The sequence below is a fragment of the Podarcis raffonei genome, chromosome 16 (assembly GCF_027172205.1).
Source record: "Podarcis raffonei isolate rPodRaf1 chromosome 16, rPodRaf1.pri, whole genome shotgun sequence".
In the NCBI taxonomy this organism is placed as follows: domain Eukaryota; kingdom Metazoa; phylum Chordata; class Lepidosauria; order Squamata; family Lacertidae; genus Podarcis; species Podarcis raffonei.
In genome coordinates this window covers 14,144,513-14,164,277 of record NC_070617.1, presented here as the reverse complement: position 1 = coordinate 14,164,277, position 19,765 = coordinate 14,144,513, and the positions used below count along the sequence as shown (strand labels likewise).

Below are 19,765 nucleotides of genomic sequence, written 5' to 3'. Positions count from 1 at the left end.
GAGGGTGGTGTGCAAGGGATTTATTCAAGTACTGTTGCTTGGCATGCCATGCACGTCTGATTCTCCCTGACGGGGCTCCTGTGCTTTCAATAGCTGCCTTACAGGCAGACATTCAACTGGTGAAGCTTAGGAACACAGGAAGCTGCCCTTTACACTGAGTCAGGCTGTTTGTCCATCTAGCTCAGTGTCGACTACACTGACTGGCAGCAGCTCTCTGGGGTTTCGGATTGGGGACATGGTTTGTTCATTTTGGGAGTCAAAAGCACAGGCGTCAGTAGAAAAGATGGCTGCCCAAGGGAATAAAAAACGAAGTGTCTAGGCCATGGGTAGGCAAACTAAGGCCCAGGGGCCAGATCCGGCCCAATCGCCTTCTAAATCCGGGAATCAGCATGTTTTTACATGAGTAGAATGTGTCCTTTTATTTAAAATGCATCTCTGGGTTATGTGGGGGCATAGGAATTCGTTCATTTCCCCCCAATATAGTCTGGCCCCCCACAAGGTCTGAGGGACAGTGGACCGGCCTCTTGCTGAAAAAGTTTGCTGACTCCTGGTCTACGCCAAATGGGGCTGCCAGCAATGGATAGAATTAAGATTGTAAAAGAGAAAAAAATGGAGGGGGGGATCGTTTGTGATACTCCCTGGAGGGATTCAATTAACCCTCTCTGTGCCTTTTGCTTTTGTCTCAGTCCCAACTGACTCAGATGTTCCAGGATTTTATGAGGCAGTTCAATAAAACCTACCTGAGCCAAGAAGGTAACAGCAGCATTGATTCCCATTGGGTTAGGGTGTGGGTAAGGGAAGATGGCGGGAGGGGAGGGGGCCTCTCTGGGGAGAACAAGCCCCACACGTTGAGCACAAGATTCCTGTATTGCTGGGGGTTGGACTAGATGACCCCTGAGGCCCCTTCCAGCACTACAGTTCTATGATTCTATGAGAGCGATAATAGAATTCACAGTCAGTTTCATGGCTGAGCAGAACCGGGTTCCTCTCTGCATCCTGGCTTTTCTGCAAGACTTTGAATATTGGCTCACCGCGACAACCCAGCTTGAAAAACTACTTGCAGCTCTTTGGCAGCAAGCAGGAGCCTCTGAGCATGAGGAGAGTGCTTTCTGAGGCTAGGCTTCTTGGGCTGAGGTTCAAGACAGGAACAAAAGAATGATGATGATGGGGAATGTCTCTTCAGATCGAGGATGGGGAAACTGTGGCCCTCTTGACCTTGCCGGACTCTGACTCCCATCAGCCTCCAGGCAGCATAGCTAATGGGCCAGCGAGGATGGGAGTTGGGGTACATCTTCTGAAGAGCCTGACAGGTTCCCCCCACCTGCTCTCTAATTTGCATCTCTTGGCTTGCTCCAAAATGTGGAATATGCCTTTGGGCTGTGTTTGGGGGCCTCTTGCTGCTTATTCTCCTTCTCTGGGGGCACCACTGATTCTCCTTCCTCCACTGTCTCCTCTTGATTTCTGACCCCAGAGATGCAATATCGGTTCAAGGTCTTTGTGCAGAACTTAGAAGTCAGCCGGCGGCTGCAGGCTGAGGAGTTAGGGACGGCGCAGTACGGGGTCACCCGCTTCAGTGACTTGACAGGTAAAAGTGTGTGTGTGTGTGTGTGTGTGTGTGAGAGAGAGAGAGAGAGAGAGAGAGAGAGAGAGAGAGAGAGAGGAGGCTGGATGTTGGGTGTTATTAAATTAAAGGGCATCACAGAGACGAGGCTGGGCTTGCCCAGTGGGCCACGTTTTTCCTTAATCTTGCCAGGGCCTTGTGACATTCTCAGGCAGATAGGAATTCAACTGGAGAAAATTGTAGCCAATAAAGGCTGCACCTGTTGGATTTCAGTTTGTGGAGGAGCTAATGCCGGTAATTTCAGACGAAACGAAACAAAACCATTGGGTGGTGAAGGGGAGAGGGTCTGTAGCTTTACCTCTGAATGTTTCAAACTCAACAAGACCTTGACGGCTTCCAGGGCAGGATTCAGGTATCAACTGGGGCTCAGGAAGCAGCAGCAGGCCAGGAAAAATCATACAAAATAATTCAGAACGCTCGAACTCCAGACCACCCAGTGAAGCTGAAGATTCAGAGCAGACAAAAAAGGAAGTCCTACCTCACACAGAACCTAGTTAAAACTTTGGAGCTCACTCCCACAAGACGTAGTGGCATATCCCAGCTGGTGAAAAGCTCTCAAGGAGGGTGTGAAGCAGGGCCAGTGAGGGGTATTGTTTGGGGAGCAGCCCAAGGGGCAAATAGAGAAGCCTGGAGGCAGGGCCGGATTTAGGTTTGATGAGACCCTAAGCTACTGAAGGGAATGGGCCCTTTATAGGTCCAGCTGTCCTTTGTCAACAACAAATTATCACTGGTTTTTGTGTTGAATATATGCTATATAGGGACACGGGTGGCGCTGTGGGTAAAACCTCAGTGCCTAGGACTTGCCGATCGTATGGTCGGCGGTTCGAATTCCCACGACGGGGTGAGCTCCCGTCGTTCGGTCCCAGCTCCTGCCCACCTAGCAGTTTGAAAGCACTCTTAAGTCCAAGTAGATAAATAGGTACCGCTTACCAGTGGGAAGGTAAATGGCGTTCCGTGTGCTGCGCTGGCTCGCCAGCTGCAGCTTCGTCACACTGGCCACGTGACCTGGAAGTGTCTTCGGACGGCGCCGGCTCACAGCCTATAGAGCGAGATGAGCACGCAACCCTAGAGTCGGACACGACTGGCCCGTATGGGCAGGGGTACCTTTACCTTTTTATATGCTATATGGTAATTTATGGACCTGATAGGTATCTATAAAGCTATTTGCACATATTACCATGCAACCAGTCCGTACAGAATGTAGGCACCCTATCTACAGAAATGAGCAAACAGGTGCTATTTTAGGGAGCAGGCTAGCAGGTGGGGCCCATTACTTACATCATAGGAGCCTACACAACACAAAACACTGTTGCTGTATGTAGGTTTTATTTTATTTGTTTTTTATCTTGTATTTTGGAAATGTACATCCAGGTTTTCTTCCTTTAATTTTTTTTGGGGGCCCTAAGAGAGTGAGGCCCTAAGCTATAGCTTGTTTAGCTTATATGTAAATCCAGCACTGCCTGGAGGGCCACATATGGGCCTGAGGCCTGAGGTTCCCTGTCCTGGCGTCAAACACATTACAAGACATGCACATATCTGCTTGTGGAGGTGACTGACAGAGCACAACGCCGCCCTTTCTTTTCCTTTTCCCACCACACAGAAAGTGAGTTTGCGATGATGTTTGGCATCCCTCAACCCTCCCAGCTCGGCCTGCCCCCCAGCTTGAGGGACTCGGATAACTCCCGCCTGGGGAAATTAACCAAATCCTGCGACTGGAGGAAAGCTGGCGTCATCCCAGCCGTAAAAGACCAAGTAAGTAGACAGAAAGGGATTGTGCAATGCTTCGGCATACTCGTCCTCCCCCACAGAGATGGGGTGGAGGAGGTATTAAGGCCAGTGTACCCCACACACAGGTGGCATTGTGGTCTAAACCACAGAGCCTAGGGCTTGCCGATCAGGTCGGTGGTTCGAATCCCTGCAACGGGGTGAGCTCCCGTTGCTGGGTTCCTGCTCCTGCCAACCCAACAGTTCGAAAGCACATCAACGTGCAAGTAGATAAATAGGTAACACTCCGATGGGAAGGTAAATGGCGTTTCCGTGCGCTGCTCTGGTTCGCCAGAAGCGGCTAATCATGCTAGCCACATGACCCGGAAGCTGTATGCCGGCTCTCTTGGCCAGTAAAGTGAGATGGGCACCGCAACCCCAGAGTCATCCGCGACTGGACGTAACGGTCAGAGGTCCCTTTACCTTTACCTTTTACCCCACACAAGTGATTCCCCAGTCTCTTCTCTGTCCTGCTTTGCCTGAGCAATGGGAAGTTCAAGGGGGGCTGTTGTAGGGTTCCCTTTAGAGAATGGACAAGAGACTTCAAAGCCCTTTCTGAAAGCCTCAATTTGTTTAATAAGCTTATATCAGGGAATTGATGCAGCCAATGGGAGCTTCAAGGCAGAATCGAAAGCCATTCTAAAGTCATCCACACTGAGGGCACAGAGAACCAAGTCTCCCTTGAATTATGCAAGCAAGGGTTGTGCAGGGCTGTCAATTTCTGTTTCAGTTTATCATTTTTCAACTCCTCAGTTCAGTTCTCTGTACATCTCTGTTTGCAATCCCCAAAGTAAAAATTCATTAGCATCCTAGTGCACATTTCCCCTGACAGGCACATTTTGGCATTCAGTTTTGCCACCTGGTATATACCGGTACATTATTATTTTTTTGCAGGCAATTTCCCCTAATACAATGCATTTTTAAAAATGTTTTCAATAATATATGCATTCTAACACCCACTTCTCCTACGATAATAGACACTTGGTTTGTCTGGAGAGCTGCAGTAGAAAAGTGGGAGGAAAAAAGTGTCGATTTCAGAGGATGTCTGCGTTGTGGTTTGCCTATTGTTTTGGAAAGTGCAAATCAGGGACGTTTGCACTAGAATCCAAACTGAATTTCCTCCCTATCCTTGACACCACCGGTGCTACAGTGCGCTAAAGCAGTCCAGGAGGGGTTTGATGGGGAAATGCACTGAGAAGTGTGGGTGAACGAGTTATGGGCAGGAAGACGTGTGATGATTGCGCAAGCAAATCTGGGTGAACGCTCACTGCTAACAAAGCGGAACAAATGCTCCGTAAAGAACGGACCTAGTCTAACTTCTTACACCAGCTTTGTGCAAGCAAATCAGGAAGAATGACTGCTGCATAAAGAGGGTGTCTTGAGGGCCCCCCAGCATTCAGCCTGATATCTAGCTGATTCTACCACCCTCATTGTTTTATTTTCATTCTAGGAAATGCTTTAGTTTTCCAGTAAATTTTCTGTGTGGGCAACTGGCTGTTTAAAGGCATCAGAACAAGGCTGGGGGAGTGGGGAGTGGGAAGGGTGTCAGTTTATGGCTTATCTCCCAAGTCTATGTTAGGGTTTTTGAGAACAGGATTTTGGGGACAGAACAGGGGTGGGGGAGAAGAGGATGGGATATGTCCCAGGTTAACTATTCCTGCTCCCTACAATCTCTCTTCCCTTCCCCTCCCAGGGCAAAAAGTGCAGGTCTTGCTGGGCTTTTGCTGCTGTGTCCAACATTGAGGCCTTATGGAACATCCACAGACATGTGCCAAGGAACCTTTCGGTCCAGGGTATGTCGGGCATTGGGAGAGCAGGGCAAGGGGTGGGTGGGTGGCCAGAGACAGGCAAGGCATGGGAGTATATTTTAGGCACAGGAGCTCATCATGGTAATCGCCTTCCCATAGCCACACACCCCAAACATCTCAGTGGGCTGGCTCTTGAGCCGCCCCACCCCAAGCAGGGCACTATGACAGGTGGGCAGGGCCACCTATCTGTCAAGCACTGGCAGGGATGGGCAAATGTGACAATTTCAGTTTCTCTCGGTTTCTCATTTTTCCATTCTCATGTTCGGTGCTCCACATCAGTTTGCAGTTTGTTTCTTTTTAAAAATCATAAGCACTCTAGTATGGATTTCCCCTAATGTAACATTTTTGAAAGCCATTTCCCCTAATAGGCACATTTTTTGCAAAACAGCTTCCCCTAACAGAATGCATTTGATTTCCACTAACATATACACTTCCCTTCACAGCTTACCCCACTCAGTTAATGCCAATTTGTAATAATAATAATAATCATTATTATTTATTATTTATACCCCGCCCATCTGGCTGAGTTTCCCCAGGCACTCTGGGCGGCTCCCAATCAAGTGTTAAAAACAGTACAGTACACTTTACCTGGCCAGAGAAAGGCATTGCAAAATTTGCAAAATGTGAATTTCGAAGGAAAGCTGTTTTTCCAGTTTGTTTGTTGTTTTGGAAAGGGGGAATTAGTTAGGTTCACCTTTAAATGCGAATTGAATCAAAAGTCTCGCCCATCCCTAATCACTGGATGTCTAAAAAAACCCACAGGTATCTTGACTTGAGTTCAAGTTACGCTGCAAAGGAAGGTCCCAGCCAATCCAAGTGGGAATCTCTTCAGTTGAATCTGCCAAACTGGCTCCGAGCTGTGTAGTCTGCCCCATCCTTGCTAGCTGGAAGGTTCTTCTTTTCGCCAAGGCATGGAGATTACATTCCAAAGGCTGGAGACAGATTTCTAGCTATCAGGAGACCCTCTCTTGTCATTCATTGACTGTTGTCTTTCTTACATGAGTTAATGGAAGCTACCCGTCCTGAAAGTGGGACGCGGGTGGCGCTGTGGGTAAAACCTCAGTGCTTAGGGCTTGCCGATCGCATGGTCGGCGGTTCGAATCCCCGCGGTGGAGTGAGCTCCCGTCTTTCAGTCCCAGCTCCTGCCCACCTAGCAGTTCGAAAGCACCCCCACGTGCAAGTAGATAAATAGGTACCGCTTTATAGCGGGAAGGTAAACGGCGTTTCCATGCGCTGCGCTGGTGCTGGCTCGCCAGAGCAGCTTCGTCACGCTGGCCACGTGACCAGGAAGTGTCTCCGGACAGCGCTGGCCCCCGGCCTCTTAAGTGAGATGGGTGCACAACCCTAGAGTCTGGCAAGACTGGCCCGTATGGGCAGGGGTACCCTTACCTTTACCTTTACCCGTCCTGAACCTAGACATCAGCCTAGCAAATAGCACTTATGCTGTAATTTGTGGTTGAAAAAGAAAGGGGGGGAGAGAGTGCAAACAGTACTGTTTTCCTTTTGTCCTTCCACTGAAACATTTCCATGTAGGGTTCATTTACTGTTCAGCCATTCAGGAAATTTTACAAAGCAAGCTTTGGGTCTAAGCACTGGCAGGGACCATCAAAGGGACGGTTGTGTGTATGTTGAACCCAAACCACCAGTCCAGTTTGGGATTCTCCTTAGGGTGGGTTGACTCTTTGTTCTTCCATTTCAGAGGTACTAGATTGCACATACAACAAGATCGGTTGCCTGGGAGGCTATGTGTGGGATGGACTCCGGACTGTCTTCAACAGCAGTATGCAAACCTTTTGAATTCCCACTCTTCTTATTTATTTTCTGTAGGAACAACCCTTATAGCCTGCCTTTCCCCCATGGAACTGGGCTATTATGATCCCTGCCAACATATTTTACCCTCACAACAAACCCTGCAATGCTGTTAGCCAGGTAGATACAATCCCAGCTTAATTCAGAATTATTACAGGGCCTTTAAGCATGAGTCAACAGTGTGATGCAGCAGTAAAGAAAAGCTAATGCTACCCTAGGCTGCATCAACAGAAGTATAGGGTCCGATCCAGGGAAGTCATAGTCCCGCTCTATTCTGCCTTGGTCAGACCACACCTGGAATACTGTGTCCAGTTCTGGGCACCACAATTTAAGAAGGATGTTGACAAGCTGGAACGTGTGCAAAGGAAGACAACCAAGAAGATCAGGAGTCTTGAAAGCAAGCCTTATGAGGAACGGTTGAAGGAGCTGGGTATGTTTAGCCTGGAAAAGAGGAGACTGAGAGGAGATAGGATCAAGTATCTAAAGGGCTGTCAGATGGAAGATGGAGCGAGCTTATCGTCTGCTTCTCCAGAGAGTTGAATCCCAACCGACTGATTCAAAACACAAGAAAAGAGATTCTGACTTAACATTAGGAAGAACTGTTTGGCAGTGGAACAGAGTACCTTAGAAGGTGATGGACTGTCCTTCCTTGGAGGTCTTCAAGCAAAGGTTGGACGGTCATCTGTCATGGATGCCTTGGTTGAGATTCCCGCATTGCAGGGGGTGGGACTAGATGACCCTCAGGGTCCCTTCCCACTCCATGACTCTTTGATTCTAGGAATGTAGGAAGCTGCCTTTCACTGAGTCACACCTGGGCTCCATGTAGCTCAGGGTGGTCTCTGCTGGCCAGCAGAGGCTCTCCAGGGTTTCAGATCTGCCCCAACTACGTGGGGAATATGGGAACTGAACTTGGGACCTTCTGCGAGTGGGTGCTCTGCTACTGAGCTAGGGCCCTTCCCTATCTCTGCACTCCTGGCACTTTTGCATATTTCACCCCACTCCTTGGATCTTGTCTTTACTCCCTCCTGCCCCAAGAGACTAGGCAAACTAAAATTCGGGAAGCTAATTGGCCTGGCATTGTATAAACTGGAGAGGTTGGCTGGGACCTGTGTGTGTGTGTGTGTGTGTGTGTGTTTTCCTGCTTAAGTGGGGAAGGGGAGAAGGGGGGTATGTGCTGCCTTCCCCCAGCCCACTGCTATTCACCTGCTGTGACTTCCTTCCTTCCCAGGCGGACTGTCAAACAGCCTTCTGTACCCCTACACCGGCAGAAATCAGACATGCCAGAAGCACCAGAAACGAACAGTTACCCAAATCGACGGCTATGAATTACTCCCCAGGGATGAGAATTGTAAGGATTTACTAGCCCATGGCAGAGTAGGAGGTCTGTGGGGGAAGTGGGTGTGAATTGCAACTTCGCACGGTAAGAAAAGGATAAGAAGGCATAATTTGTTAATGGAGGTATTAGAACTGAACCTTTCTGATTCCAGAGGTGTGGGAAATTTGCCTCTAGCAAATACGCAGTAAGGGAAGGAGAATGCACTCTGCACATGTTTAGAGGGTGCTCTCTTCTGCTGGTATTATCCATAACTGGGCCTGGGCTCTTAGGATCTTGACTCAGTGTAATGAATGAACATGTAGCAGGAGGAAAGGGTTCTGTTCTGGGACAAGGAAGAAGCATCATTTAGGTTAAAGCAAAGGCAAACCTTTTTCCGCTGAGGGCCACATTCCCTCAGGGGGAATCTGTTGAGGGCCACATGCTGGTGGTGGGCAGGGGCAAAAATGGGCAAAATTGCATATCACTCACACATGATGCAGTAGACTAGAGGAAGTGATTTCCAGAAGGTTGATCCAGAGAACAAGAGGATCATATGGAAGAGGTTGGAACTTTTTTCTTTTCAGAGATTTGGGCTCACTTTGCCTGGCCATCGCCTGCTCTTTGGCCAGAGGCTTTGTCTTTAGTTGCCACACTGAGGAGCCAAATAGCATTCCGCGTTCCAGGAGCAAGCTTCTGAGCAGCGCAGAAAACTTTGTCAGGCGGGCCAAAAAAATCACAATCCAATCGATCGAGGGATGAAGTTATAGCTCCAGGTTTACTGACCCAGTAAAACTGTCGGTTCTCAAAACAACAGAGTGGAAAGTTTTATTGGGTCAGTGCTAACTGGGCAGGTGATAGATTTTCTCATTCCCTCCTCCCTGGTTTTGCTCTAGAATGGGTAGACCTGTAAAATGTTGTGTCACTCAAAAGCAGTTTGAACATTGGTCAGGCTGCAGCGATTCACCTAACCTCTGACAAGGCCCTAAGCCAATGGAGGCTAGTTGTGTGTGGTGGTGTGTGGGTGTGTGGAAGGGGCTACTCATTAGAAAAGTCGCTCTGGACATTCTCAGAGGCCTTCCTCATAATTCCCCATGTTCTAAGACTGAACTTGGACACTAGAATATATATTTGGAGAAAGGGGTTATTGGGTTGTTTTTGGTTTTATTTTTATGTTTATTACGATTATATTTATATTGTGATTTTATGTTGTAACTGGCCCGAGACCTGTGGGTACAGGGTGGTATACAAATAATAATAATAATAATAATAATAATAATAATAATAATAATAATAATAACAACAACAACAACAATAATAGTCTAGTTTGCTATAAAAGCTAGGGTTCGCCTATCTTCTCCTCACCCCAGTGCTAATTCTTGGCTTCCCCTCCCCGCTGCATTTCTCAGATATCGCTAGAATCGTTGCTTCCCAGGGGCCTGTAACTGCCCTCCTTAACCAGGCTCGCCTTCAGGTAGGTGCCCAACAGAGTGGAAGAGAAATCCCATCTCACCCACCAACTTACCCAACTTGTTTGCTCATGCCCTCCCCAGCGGCGTCTGGTGCCCCTTGCTGCTGGTAGGACAGGAGGCAGGGAGGCGAACACTAGGTGGCACCAGAGCCCCTGACAAGCAGAGCCAACTCATTCTGGTTCGGTCTATGCTACATCCTCCTCCCAGCTGAGTTTTCCAAGGGGAAACACTTTGACTAAGAAGGAAGTGGACAGGCAGGCCAGTTCCAAGTAAGAAAGCAGGAGGGTGGGGCAGTGGCGGGCTTTGGGCTCTCAAATGTCGGTGGTACCCTGTGCGGCTGAACCAGTCGCACTACCCTAAAAACACCTGGGTTGGAGGCAGGCTGTGGGCAAACTGAGGTTGATGGAACGGCATCGCATTCACACGAATGGCCGCCTTGCTTTCTGCTGATTTAGACCTGCTCTTTCCCCCTTTCTCCCTCTCTGCTAGAATTATCAGAAGGGCATCATCCGATCCCCTTCCCAGTCCTGCAACCCGAAGCTACTAGATCATGCTGCGCTCATTGTGGGCTACGATGAAGGTGAGCAAAGGGCTTCACTCTCTTGTCTGTGCAGGGCAATTATTAGACTCCAGGTCTATAGCTGCTGTTCTGTAAAATCCTCCTCTCCTCTTGCACTCATTGTCTCCGGACTGTACCATTTTAGATTGCAGGTGATGGCTGCCATGACGGAATGCTCCACTCCCATTTTGGCCAGGGGGGGACGGACCCTGAAGATATCCTGACATGTTAGCTTTCTATGTGCAGGGATTTTTTTTTCATGGAGGACCCTAGAATTGGAAGGGACCCCGAGGGTCATCTAGCCCAACCCCCTGCAATGCAGGAATCTCAACTAGATCATCCATGACAAACGGCCATCCAACCTCTGCTTAAAAACCTCCAAGGAAGGACAGTCAACCACCTTCCAAGGTAGTCTGTTCCACCGTCAAACAGTTCTTCCTAATGTTTAGTCAGAATCTTCTTTTTTTGTAACTTGAACCATTGGCTCAGGTCCTACCCTCCAGAGCCGGAGAAAAACCAGCTTGCTCCAGCATGGAGCTCCCGTGTTGAGTCTGCCTACATGAGACAATACTGACCAAAAGCCTATCTGGTCAACTCCTCCCTGTCCTTCAGGAAATGTGTCAATTATTTCCAGTTTTTTGAAGTCTTTTGGCTGGATAGCTGCTGCTGTTTTTACTGCCAGATGGACTGAATAGGACAGCTGTTCCCAGACTTTGTCCCTCACAGACCGCTTAAAAATGGCTGGTGGTCTTGGTAGACCAGGCACCCCCAACCTGCGGCCCTCCAGAAGTTTTGGCCTACAACTCCCATGATCCCTAGCTAACAGGACCAGTGGTCAGGGATGATGGGAATTGTAGTCCAAAACATCTGGAGGGCCGAAGGTTGGGGATGCCTGTGGTAGACCATTTTGTGATTCCCCCCCCCCCGCCTGTCACAGGAACTGTAATGCAGCATACTAGATTCTCTTCGTCTAGCGGTTTTTTCGTCTTGCGAAGCAACCCCATTAGCGGCTAAGCGGTTTAGTGCTATTAGCGGTTTAGCGGCTTAGCGGCTATTAAAGGCTTAGCGGCTGAGCTGCTAAAAGGCTATTAGCGGCTTAGAAAAAGGGGGGGGGGAATGGCAAGACTCGCAAGACATTTTCGTCTTGCGAAGCAAGCCCATAGGGAAATTCGTCTTGCGAAGCGCCTCCAAAACGGAAAACCCTTTCGTCTAGCGGGTTTTCCGTCTTGCGAGGCATTCGTCTTGCGGGGCACCACTGTATGATTCTATGACTTAACATCAGGAAGAACTTTGATGGTAAGAGCTGTTCGACAGTGGAACAGGCTCTTATGATACATTGAGGACTCTCCATCTCAGGAGCTGACAGCTTCTCAGTCTCACGGCATAGTAAACAACTTTTTTCCAAGCATCAGCGGTTGATCCCCTGCTCACTGCTATCTCCAGAGTGAATTCAGTAGCCAAGATTTATGTATTGGCTATCAGCAGTCACCACTTAATTATCTCTGTTGGCAAGGTGCCGTCAGAAGACGCTCAGTCCGCCATGTTCTTCCCCCAGAAGTATAAAGCAATACTTAGCTTCCATTCTCCCCTTCTGTGCAGTCAAATCTCGACGTGGATCCTGGGTTGGACCATATTGGATCATCCAGAATTCGTGGGGAGAGCGCTGGGGAGAAAAGGTGGGCTGATCTCCACTTCTTTGGCCATTGGGGTGTTTGGGTGGAGTGGGGCAGGAAGCATAGGAACTGGGCAGGGGTGCTGTGTGCCTGGCGTGAGAGAATAAGATGGGGTGGGTGAAACCCATCAACATCCTTGTTAGCTGGGGGGGGGGCGTGCTTCCATCTCAGGACTTACAAGGGTTGTCTTTTGACTACCAATGGACCAGAACTGGCTATAAGGCTTGGGACTGGGACAGGGGCAGTGGATGAGGGTGGGCTTTAGGAAGCTGCCTAGCCTAGTATTTGATTGTGCCTCTCTCAGGATCTCAGGCAGAGTGGGGTCTTTCATATCAGCTTTTAATTGGAGGTGCTGGGGAATGAACTTGAGACGTCCCTGTGCTTCGTCACAGGAGAGTGCTGGTCAGTAATCACACAGTTCAAAGGTGGAGTTAACTGTTTATTAGCAAAAGCACAACCTCCACATATTTGGTTGAGTGTCAGGTCTAAGGAGCAGAGCAGCTCCTACTTGGTGAATCTCCTCCATGAAAATCAGTTGCTGAGACTGAAAGCCTCCTCACCAGGGCTTTCCCCCAGCAATCAGAGACTGTGCCTGCATGCAACCAACCTCACCTCCCCCCTTTTCATGCCTCTTCTGGTTCTGGGAGATGGGGGTAGCGGAGCTGGTTACAACAAGAGGGAGAGACATCCTGGCTGACTCCTTTCTGCCTTTTGGCTTCCCTCCTCTCCTGCTTCAGCTTCTGCCTCTGATTCTAGTCTTCTCTCTGCCACAGACTCTCCCTGCTCACTAACGCCTGTTGCCTCCAGCTTCCGACCCATCCTCTTCCCCGTCTTCTCCCTCTGACCACTCATCACCATCCCACCACCACTCCCCGGGCTCTGAGCCTTCTCCCCTTGGGGGTTCCCCAGCTGATTCCTGCCATCATTCCTCTGCATCCAACCAGTCCATGACACACAGTCTCTCCCAGGCACACAGGTAGTTTAGTTGCCTTTGAGCAACTCAGGCTAGTTGTCTGTCTAGCTCATGATTATCTAATCTGATGGACAACAGGACCCCTCCTCTCCTGCTTCCTGATCCTCTGAAGTGGAGATAGAAACTGGGACCTTCTGCTTGGAAGCAGGTGTTCTACCACAGAGCTGGCGCCTCTCCCAAACTTATTTTTCAGGGGAGAGGTTGAGCACACACATGGTGTGCAAAAGGGCTCAGCTTCAATTCCTGGCATCTCTAGTTAAAAACAAGGAGGTCAGAGAACAGATCATTGGAAAGACAATTTCTCCAGCAAGCCAGTCAGGGTAGACGGAGGTCACTAAACTTTTGGTGGGTGTATGGGGAATTTTGAGTAAGTGCTCTGGGTGTTGATTACAAAATGGCTGCTGTGGGGTATGGAGTATAACACAAAATGGCCGCCGTGGAGGGTGGGGGTTTGGCATAACACCAAATGGCCACTGTGGCGCGTGAGTCATAATAGAAAATGGCTGTTGCTTCCAAAAGAGCAGGAACAGTGACAGGATCACAAAATTGTGTGGGCTTCAAGGGGTGAGAAAAACCACCTACATCAGCCATGGCTACATTTGCTTGCAGAGAGAAGCTCTTTGTGTCTTTCCTCTGTTCAGAACGGAAGGGAAGATGTCTGGCTCTGGCATCAAATGAAATGTGGGCTGGTTTGAAGGGTGTGTGTTAAAGGTAGGAGAGGCCGAGCCATTGAGAAGAGGAACTGAGCAGGAAGAGCTCCCTTGAGCATCACTTTGCTGACCTCTGGAGGAGACAATATTGGGCTAGATCAAGGACCCTGCAGCCCCCCAGCTGGCGTGCTTGGACTGACACGCCTGCCAGGCGCTGAGCGCAGGGCTTTGGCCTGGAGCTCAGCCAGAGCCGTGACACTTTTGACCCCATTCTCTTCCCACCTAGGGCTACTTCCGGCTGCACCGTGGCACCAATACTTGCGGCATTGCCATGTTCGTGGCAACGGCGCTTGTCCGGGATTCCGAGGGAAAGAAGCCTGTGGTTTGCCGTCCTTGATGGCACAACTGCGTTCATGATCTGGAGTCCAACATCATCTGGAAGCGACTGCATGGGCTGACTCCTACAGTGCATCACCTCTTTTTGGCTCGAATCAGGCCTGCCATTGTTGTTTCTCCCTTGCACAGCTTCTAATGCCACAAGCTGTCATACCCCAGCCATATTTTTCTACAGCATTATGTCAATGAACGGTGCAGACCCCCAATTTTGTTGTTGTGGACTGCATGCCAGCAATGGGGCAGAGTTGAAGCCAGCAGTGGGGGACCTATATTTCTGGTGGCCCTTGTTGCGCAACCAGCAACGAGGTCTAGGTAACCACTGTTTTCTTCTTCTTCTAATTTTTTATTAGTTTTACATAAAAGTTTTACACCATAAACATAACATTTTCACACATTAAAAAAGGGGTTCTTTCAAACCTTGAGACCTCCATCCTTCCCTTCATGGGTTCCAATTCTATTCCTGCATCTCCTACTGTAATCCATCTTTTATATAATCATAGTATCCAAAATCCATGTTACATTTTTGTATTCCTGCCAATGATTTCAGCTGTTTACAGTGATCTCTCAGATAGGTGAGAAAGTTATTCCAGTCTTTTAAAAATACTTGGTCTTCCTGATTTCTGGCCTTTCCCATCAGTCTTGCCATTTCTGCATATTTCATCAGCTTGGTTTGCCACTCTTCTCTGGGTGGTACTTCTTCTTCTTTCTATCTCTGAGCAAGAAGCATCCTTGCTGTTATCTTCTTCAATGGGGTTGTTCCATGACGGATCAGCACATTTTAATATAAACAAAATTTGCTACTACAACTGATTTCTGGCCTTTCCCATCAGTCTTGCCTCAACCAGAGCCAGGGCTTTCTCGGCTGCGGCTCCAATCTGGTGGAACGCTCTGTCACAAGAGACTAGGGCCCTGCGGGACCTGACATCTTTCTGCAGGGCCTGCAAGACAGAGCTGTTCCACCAGGCCTTTGGTCAAGGCGCAGCCTGACTCCCTCCTCTGGCAATCTGCACAGAATTTTGCTTAACGGTTGCCATCAATTTGATTTTAATTAATTTTTAGAAGGAAATGTTTTTAGAATGTTGGATTTGATTGTTGTTAGCCGCCCTGAGCCCGGCTTCGGCTGGGGAGGGCGGGATATAAATAAAATTTATTATTATTATTATTACATCTCAGATTTTGATTAAAATTCTTGTACTGGATTACCTCACCTATCAAAATCACTGGTGTGAATAAAAAAATTGCTATGCCTTATTGTTTTTGAGTTACTGCAGGGATGAAAATAAGGGGAAATTAGGAAAATGTTATATGCATACAGAATGCATTTCTTAAAGCAATTGTTTAAAGCAATGTGAACAAAAGTCGCTTCTGGGGCCCCTCTGGGATTAGGGGCCCCAAAGCTTAAGCTTCATTAGTTTCATAGTATTCATGTTCATTAAAGTTTGTGTGTGTGTGTGTGTGTGTGTGTTACAAAACAAACAGATAAACAGGGAAAGGTACATCTATTGCCTCAATTTATAGCCTTTGTGAGTCATGGCCCGGGTGAGAGCCAAAATGGGATAGGACCAAACTGCTTCTCTCTCTTGCTGACCTCTAGTGGGGGGAGAACAGGCTGCTCTTCACATAGGTGTCTGAACAGATTGCTTGCAGATGGCATTTGAAATGAGGTTAATTTGCCCTAAGAGGACAAATATATACTGAAGAATTGGGGACCAAGACCCAGTGGGGTGGCTGAAATGTTGGGACTGGGGAGGGATATATCCGTCTATTTTGGGTTTCTCTGTTTCTGATTTTTTCAAACTTAATTTAGCTCTCCACATTTCTGCAATGATTTGACATGAAAAAGAACTTGTTAAATTAGAATTCGTCCCAATATATTTCCACCTTTGCAAGCAATTGTCCTCAATGATGCCTTGCATCATGTTTCCCACCCCCCACTAGATGCATTCTTACTTTCCTCTGTTATAAGCAATTTGGTAGACATTGGCTGAAATTTCAGAAAACTCTTGACTGAAGGATTCCCTTTGGCATGATGTTTTGAAGGTGAAAATCAGGTTGTTTTCTTGTTCAAATGCAAACAGAGCTGAATTTCTCCTGCATTCCTAGGGTGGAGCTATGTTTAAATTGCTATGAAGCTCAGAGTGACCGTGAGCCAGTGGCACACTCTCAGCCTAAACTACCCTGCAGAGAAAGATAAAAGGGGAGGGTAGAGAACCGTGTTTGTCTCCTTCTTGCATGGGGATGAGAAGGGAGAAATAGAAGCATAATTTAAAACAAACACATGCAGAGGGAGGTAGGAAGTAATTGCATTTCCCCCAGACAATTCCGTTTTTCTACCCTTCATCTAATTCATAGAATTTGCTTGCAATCTTGTATCCCCAAATGTTTTTTACAGTCTATTCTTACAATTACGGGATATAATTATTTTTTTTAAATGAAGACTGTGGCCCCATCTGCACTATACTTTTAAAGCAGTATTATACCACTTTAAACAATCACGTTATTGCCCAAAGAATTATGGGAGTTGTAGTTGGTAAAAGGTGCTGAGAGTTGTTAGGAAGACCCCCCCCCCCCATTCCACTCATGGAGCTACAATTCTCAGAGTAGGTTAACAATCAGACCCTCTTGCCATGGATCACTGGAAATTGTAGCTTGGGGGGGGGGGATAGGGGCCTGAATACCCTTAACAAACTACAGCTCCCAGAATTCTGGGGGGGAAGCCATGACTATTTAAAGTGGTACAATACTGCTTTAAATTCATATTGCAGATGGGACCTGAAATGCACTGAATTTCCCCATGTTGGCAGGTTTTAAGGTAGTGATTCAGAAAATAGTGGGCTGTGTGTATGTTTCACTCTTCTTTCTTTATGGGCCTGCATTAAGAGTTTCAGCTTCCAGCAAATGCAGTTTCTGTTTTGATTATCCCTTGCATTCATATTTCACGCGCAAACGTCATGAGCTGTTTCTGGTATTTCATGTTACCTTTCGCTCTCTCTGTGCATGAAGTTGGTTTCTTTTCTGCCGTCTCATGTCCCTTGGGGTTGCCACTCCCTGCCCTCAACATCTGTAATGCCTTTAACAGTTGCAAAGGTCATACCATAAAATAAGACCCTTTCCCACAAATCTCTCCCCCACCCCCCGCTGCTTTTGGAAACACAGATGCCCTGCTGGAGAGTGAGCTGTGAACCCCAGTGTGTATTACCAGGAGTGGGGCAGCTTGTCAATGTCATTTTCTCATCTTTCCACAACCTTCGCTTCAGTTCACATCAGTTTGGTTTTTTCTTTTCAAAGGCTACATGTAAATCCATCAACATCGTTGTGCATTCCCAAAAATACACATATGTCTATGAGATTTTGCCTAATACGGCACATTTTCGCAAAGCACTTCCCTAAAATATCATTCATTCCGGGATGTGTGTGGGTGTGTTGATATGTTGATTGTTCACCTAAAATTAGCATGTGCATTTCTGTAAACGTTACTTGGCCGAAGAACTGCACTGTGGCTTTGGAGATGTGTGAATTTTGAAGGATGGCTGTGTTTTGAATCATGTAATGTTTCAGAAAGTGCAGATTAAGAGAGTAGATGGAATGCAATTTCTCTCCATCCATCAGAGTGGGGAAACTTTTTTCCCAGTTCAAGGGCCGCCCTCCCTTCTTTGCAGATATCAGGGGGCCACGAGCCACTGGTGAGCAGTTCCGGAGGCAAAAGTGGCCGAAACAATGTGAATTTGGTCTTTGCGAGCCAGTGTGGTGTAGTGGTTAAGAGCGATAGACTTGTAATTTGGGGAGCCTGGTTCGAGTCTCCGCTCCTCCACATGCAGCTGCTGGGTGACCTTGGGCTAGTCACACTTCTTTGAAGTCTCTCAGCCCCACTCACCTCACAGAGTGTTGTGGGGGAGGAAGGGAAAGGAGAATGTTAGCCGCTTTGAAACTCCTTCGAGTAGTGATAAAGCGGGATATCAAATCCAAACTCTTCTTCTTCTTCTTCTTCTTCTTTGCAGAGTAGACTACCATTTGCAGGCCCCCCCACTCTGTCTTCCATCCAGAGAGGACTTCTATGTAAATCCCACTCTTTGTGCATCTGATGAAAGAGGCTGCAGATGCTTGCTCAATAAACCAGTAGACTTGGGAAACATAATGTCTCTAAGTGCTTCTATTTTCGCAACAGATTTAAGAGGGGGCTGTTTTATTGGGATTCCTGGGCTCTACCCAATGTTGTGTCCAACAGTGGACAGGCAAATATTAAAATTGTGCAGCAGAGGAATGCAATGCACCAGCTGCTTTAGCAAAAACTCATTGCCCAGTCTACAGTGGAAATGAATTTTCAGGCTGCTTATGCATTCATTTGGACAACTTTCCACTGAAATGTTTCCAAACATTTCAAATGACTGGAGCTTGATGGGGTGCATGCAACCGCCTCTCTCTCCCGCACAACTTGAGAATTCTATTGGGCGGGTGCAGGAAAGGGAAAACCTTGTTGCTGGACTACAACTCCTATCATCCCTGGGCTAGGCTGATGGGAGTTGGAGTCCAGCTACACCTGGAGAGACAAATGCTCCCTGTCTCTGAATGAAACTCCACCCACTCTTCTTGGACACTTGGAGCAAAGTGGAAATGATAAAACAGCCATTTGGAGGCACTGCACGTTTAAGTGAAATTGCAGAGGGCCTTCTCGGCAGTGGCACCCTCCCTGTGGAACACCCTCACACCAGATGTGAAGGAAGTAAAGAACTACACAACTTTTAGAAGACATCTGAAGGCAGCACAGTACTGGGACGTTTGTAATGTTTGACGTTTTGTTATGTTTTTATATGTTGGAAGCTGCCCAGAGTGGCTAGGGCAACTCAGTCAGATGGGCGGGGTATACATAATATAATTATGATTATTGTATGGAGCACCATTGAGAAAGCCTGCAATTGCCATATTCATTCCCTCCAAACCTCCTTGCTCCAACTCTCCACAGGCCTCAAAGTCAATGCAAAGGCTTGTGGGATTGCACTCGCAAAGGCTTGTGCGATTGCTAGGTGCTGTTTTTGCACTTTTTTGCCCCTTTTCATGCCATTACTGGGTTTGCAGTGGTGCACATGTGCCATGAACACATGTAAATGCAGTGTTAAGGTGAATGCCCAGCCTTGCCAGCCTCAGGACCTGGCCCTGGTGGCAACTGCAGTCAGATGAGAAAATAAAAGCAGGTGTTCATGTTAAAACGGTCAGGGAAGTTTAGAAAAGGTGCCTCTTCCTGAGCAGCTTAGCACCTTCTCATAAAGAGGGTGGCTGGTGGAGAGTGTGGTTAGGTATGGAACTTGCTTCTTCACACCTCTGTGTTCAAAAGGCGCAAATAAAAGAAAAACCACACAGATGGAGAAATAGACTCAAAGCAACAGAGCCAGGCTGTCCTTGCGACTCGAGGAGCTGACCACCTGCTTCCCCCCAGCAGACAGAGTGGAAAGCTGAGCCCTTCAAAATAGTACAGAGAGAACCACAAAAGAGGCGATGCAAAGCTTGGTTGAAAAAGAGTTAGAAGAGGAGACCCTATAAGGAAAGGTCTAAACCGATGGTTCCTAAAGGGGGCAGTGGGATTACCAAGGGGGTGCTAACAGACAAGGGGGTGGCTAGGAGGCACTGGAGGTCTAAATGACTTCTCATGAAAAGCTGGTATCCCTGGATCAATTAAACAAGATGGTTTTAGCTGGCTTTTGAAAAAACATTGTAATTCATTGTTACTGTTTGG

At 47.7% G+C, this 19,765-nt stretch overlaps 1 protein-coding gene across 4 annotated transcripts in view; it reads left to right on the top strand.

The window, feature by feature from the left end:
• Positions 1 to 14,532, top strand: part of CTSW (cathepsin W) — a 28,005-nt gene extending 13,473 nt beyond the window's left edge. For 2 of the 4 annotated variants that reach the window (XM_053368569.1, XM_053368567.1), the window contains exons 2-11: positions 687 to 753; positions 1,472 to 1,585; positions 3,222 to 3,373; positions 5,079 to 5,178; positions 6,893 to 6,973; positions 8,231 to 8,350; positions 9,724 to 9,788; positions 10,276 to 10,366; positions 11,945 to 12,021; positions 13,928 to 14,532. In XM_053368569.1, coding sequence (XP_053224544.1) covers positions 702 to 753; positions 1,472 to 1,585; positions 3,222 to 3,373; positions 5,079 to 5,178; positions 6,893 to 6,973; positions 8,231 to 8,350; positions 9,724 to 9,788; positions 10,276 to 10,366; positions 11,945 to 12,021; positions 13,928 to 14,038 — 963 coding nt within the window. In that variant the 5' untranslated portion in view covers positions 687 to 701 and the 3' untranslated portion in view covers positions 14,039 to 14,532. Of the gene's footprint in view, positions 1 to 16; positions 327 to 686; positions 754 to 1,471; positions 1,586 to 3,221; positions 3,374 to 5,078; positions 5,179 to 6,892; positions 6,974 to 8,230; positions 8,351 to 9,723; positions 9,789 to 10,275; positions 10,367 to 11,944; positions 12,022 to 13,927 lie in introns of those variants that run through there. The other 2 variants (XM_053368568.1, XM_053368570.1) reach the window with 2 other exon arrangements.
• Positions 14,533 to 19,765: the final 5,233 nt, after the last annotated feature.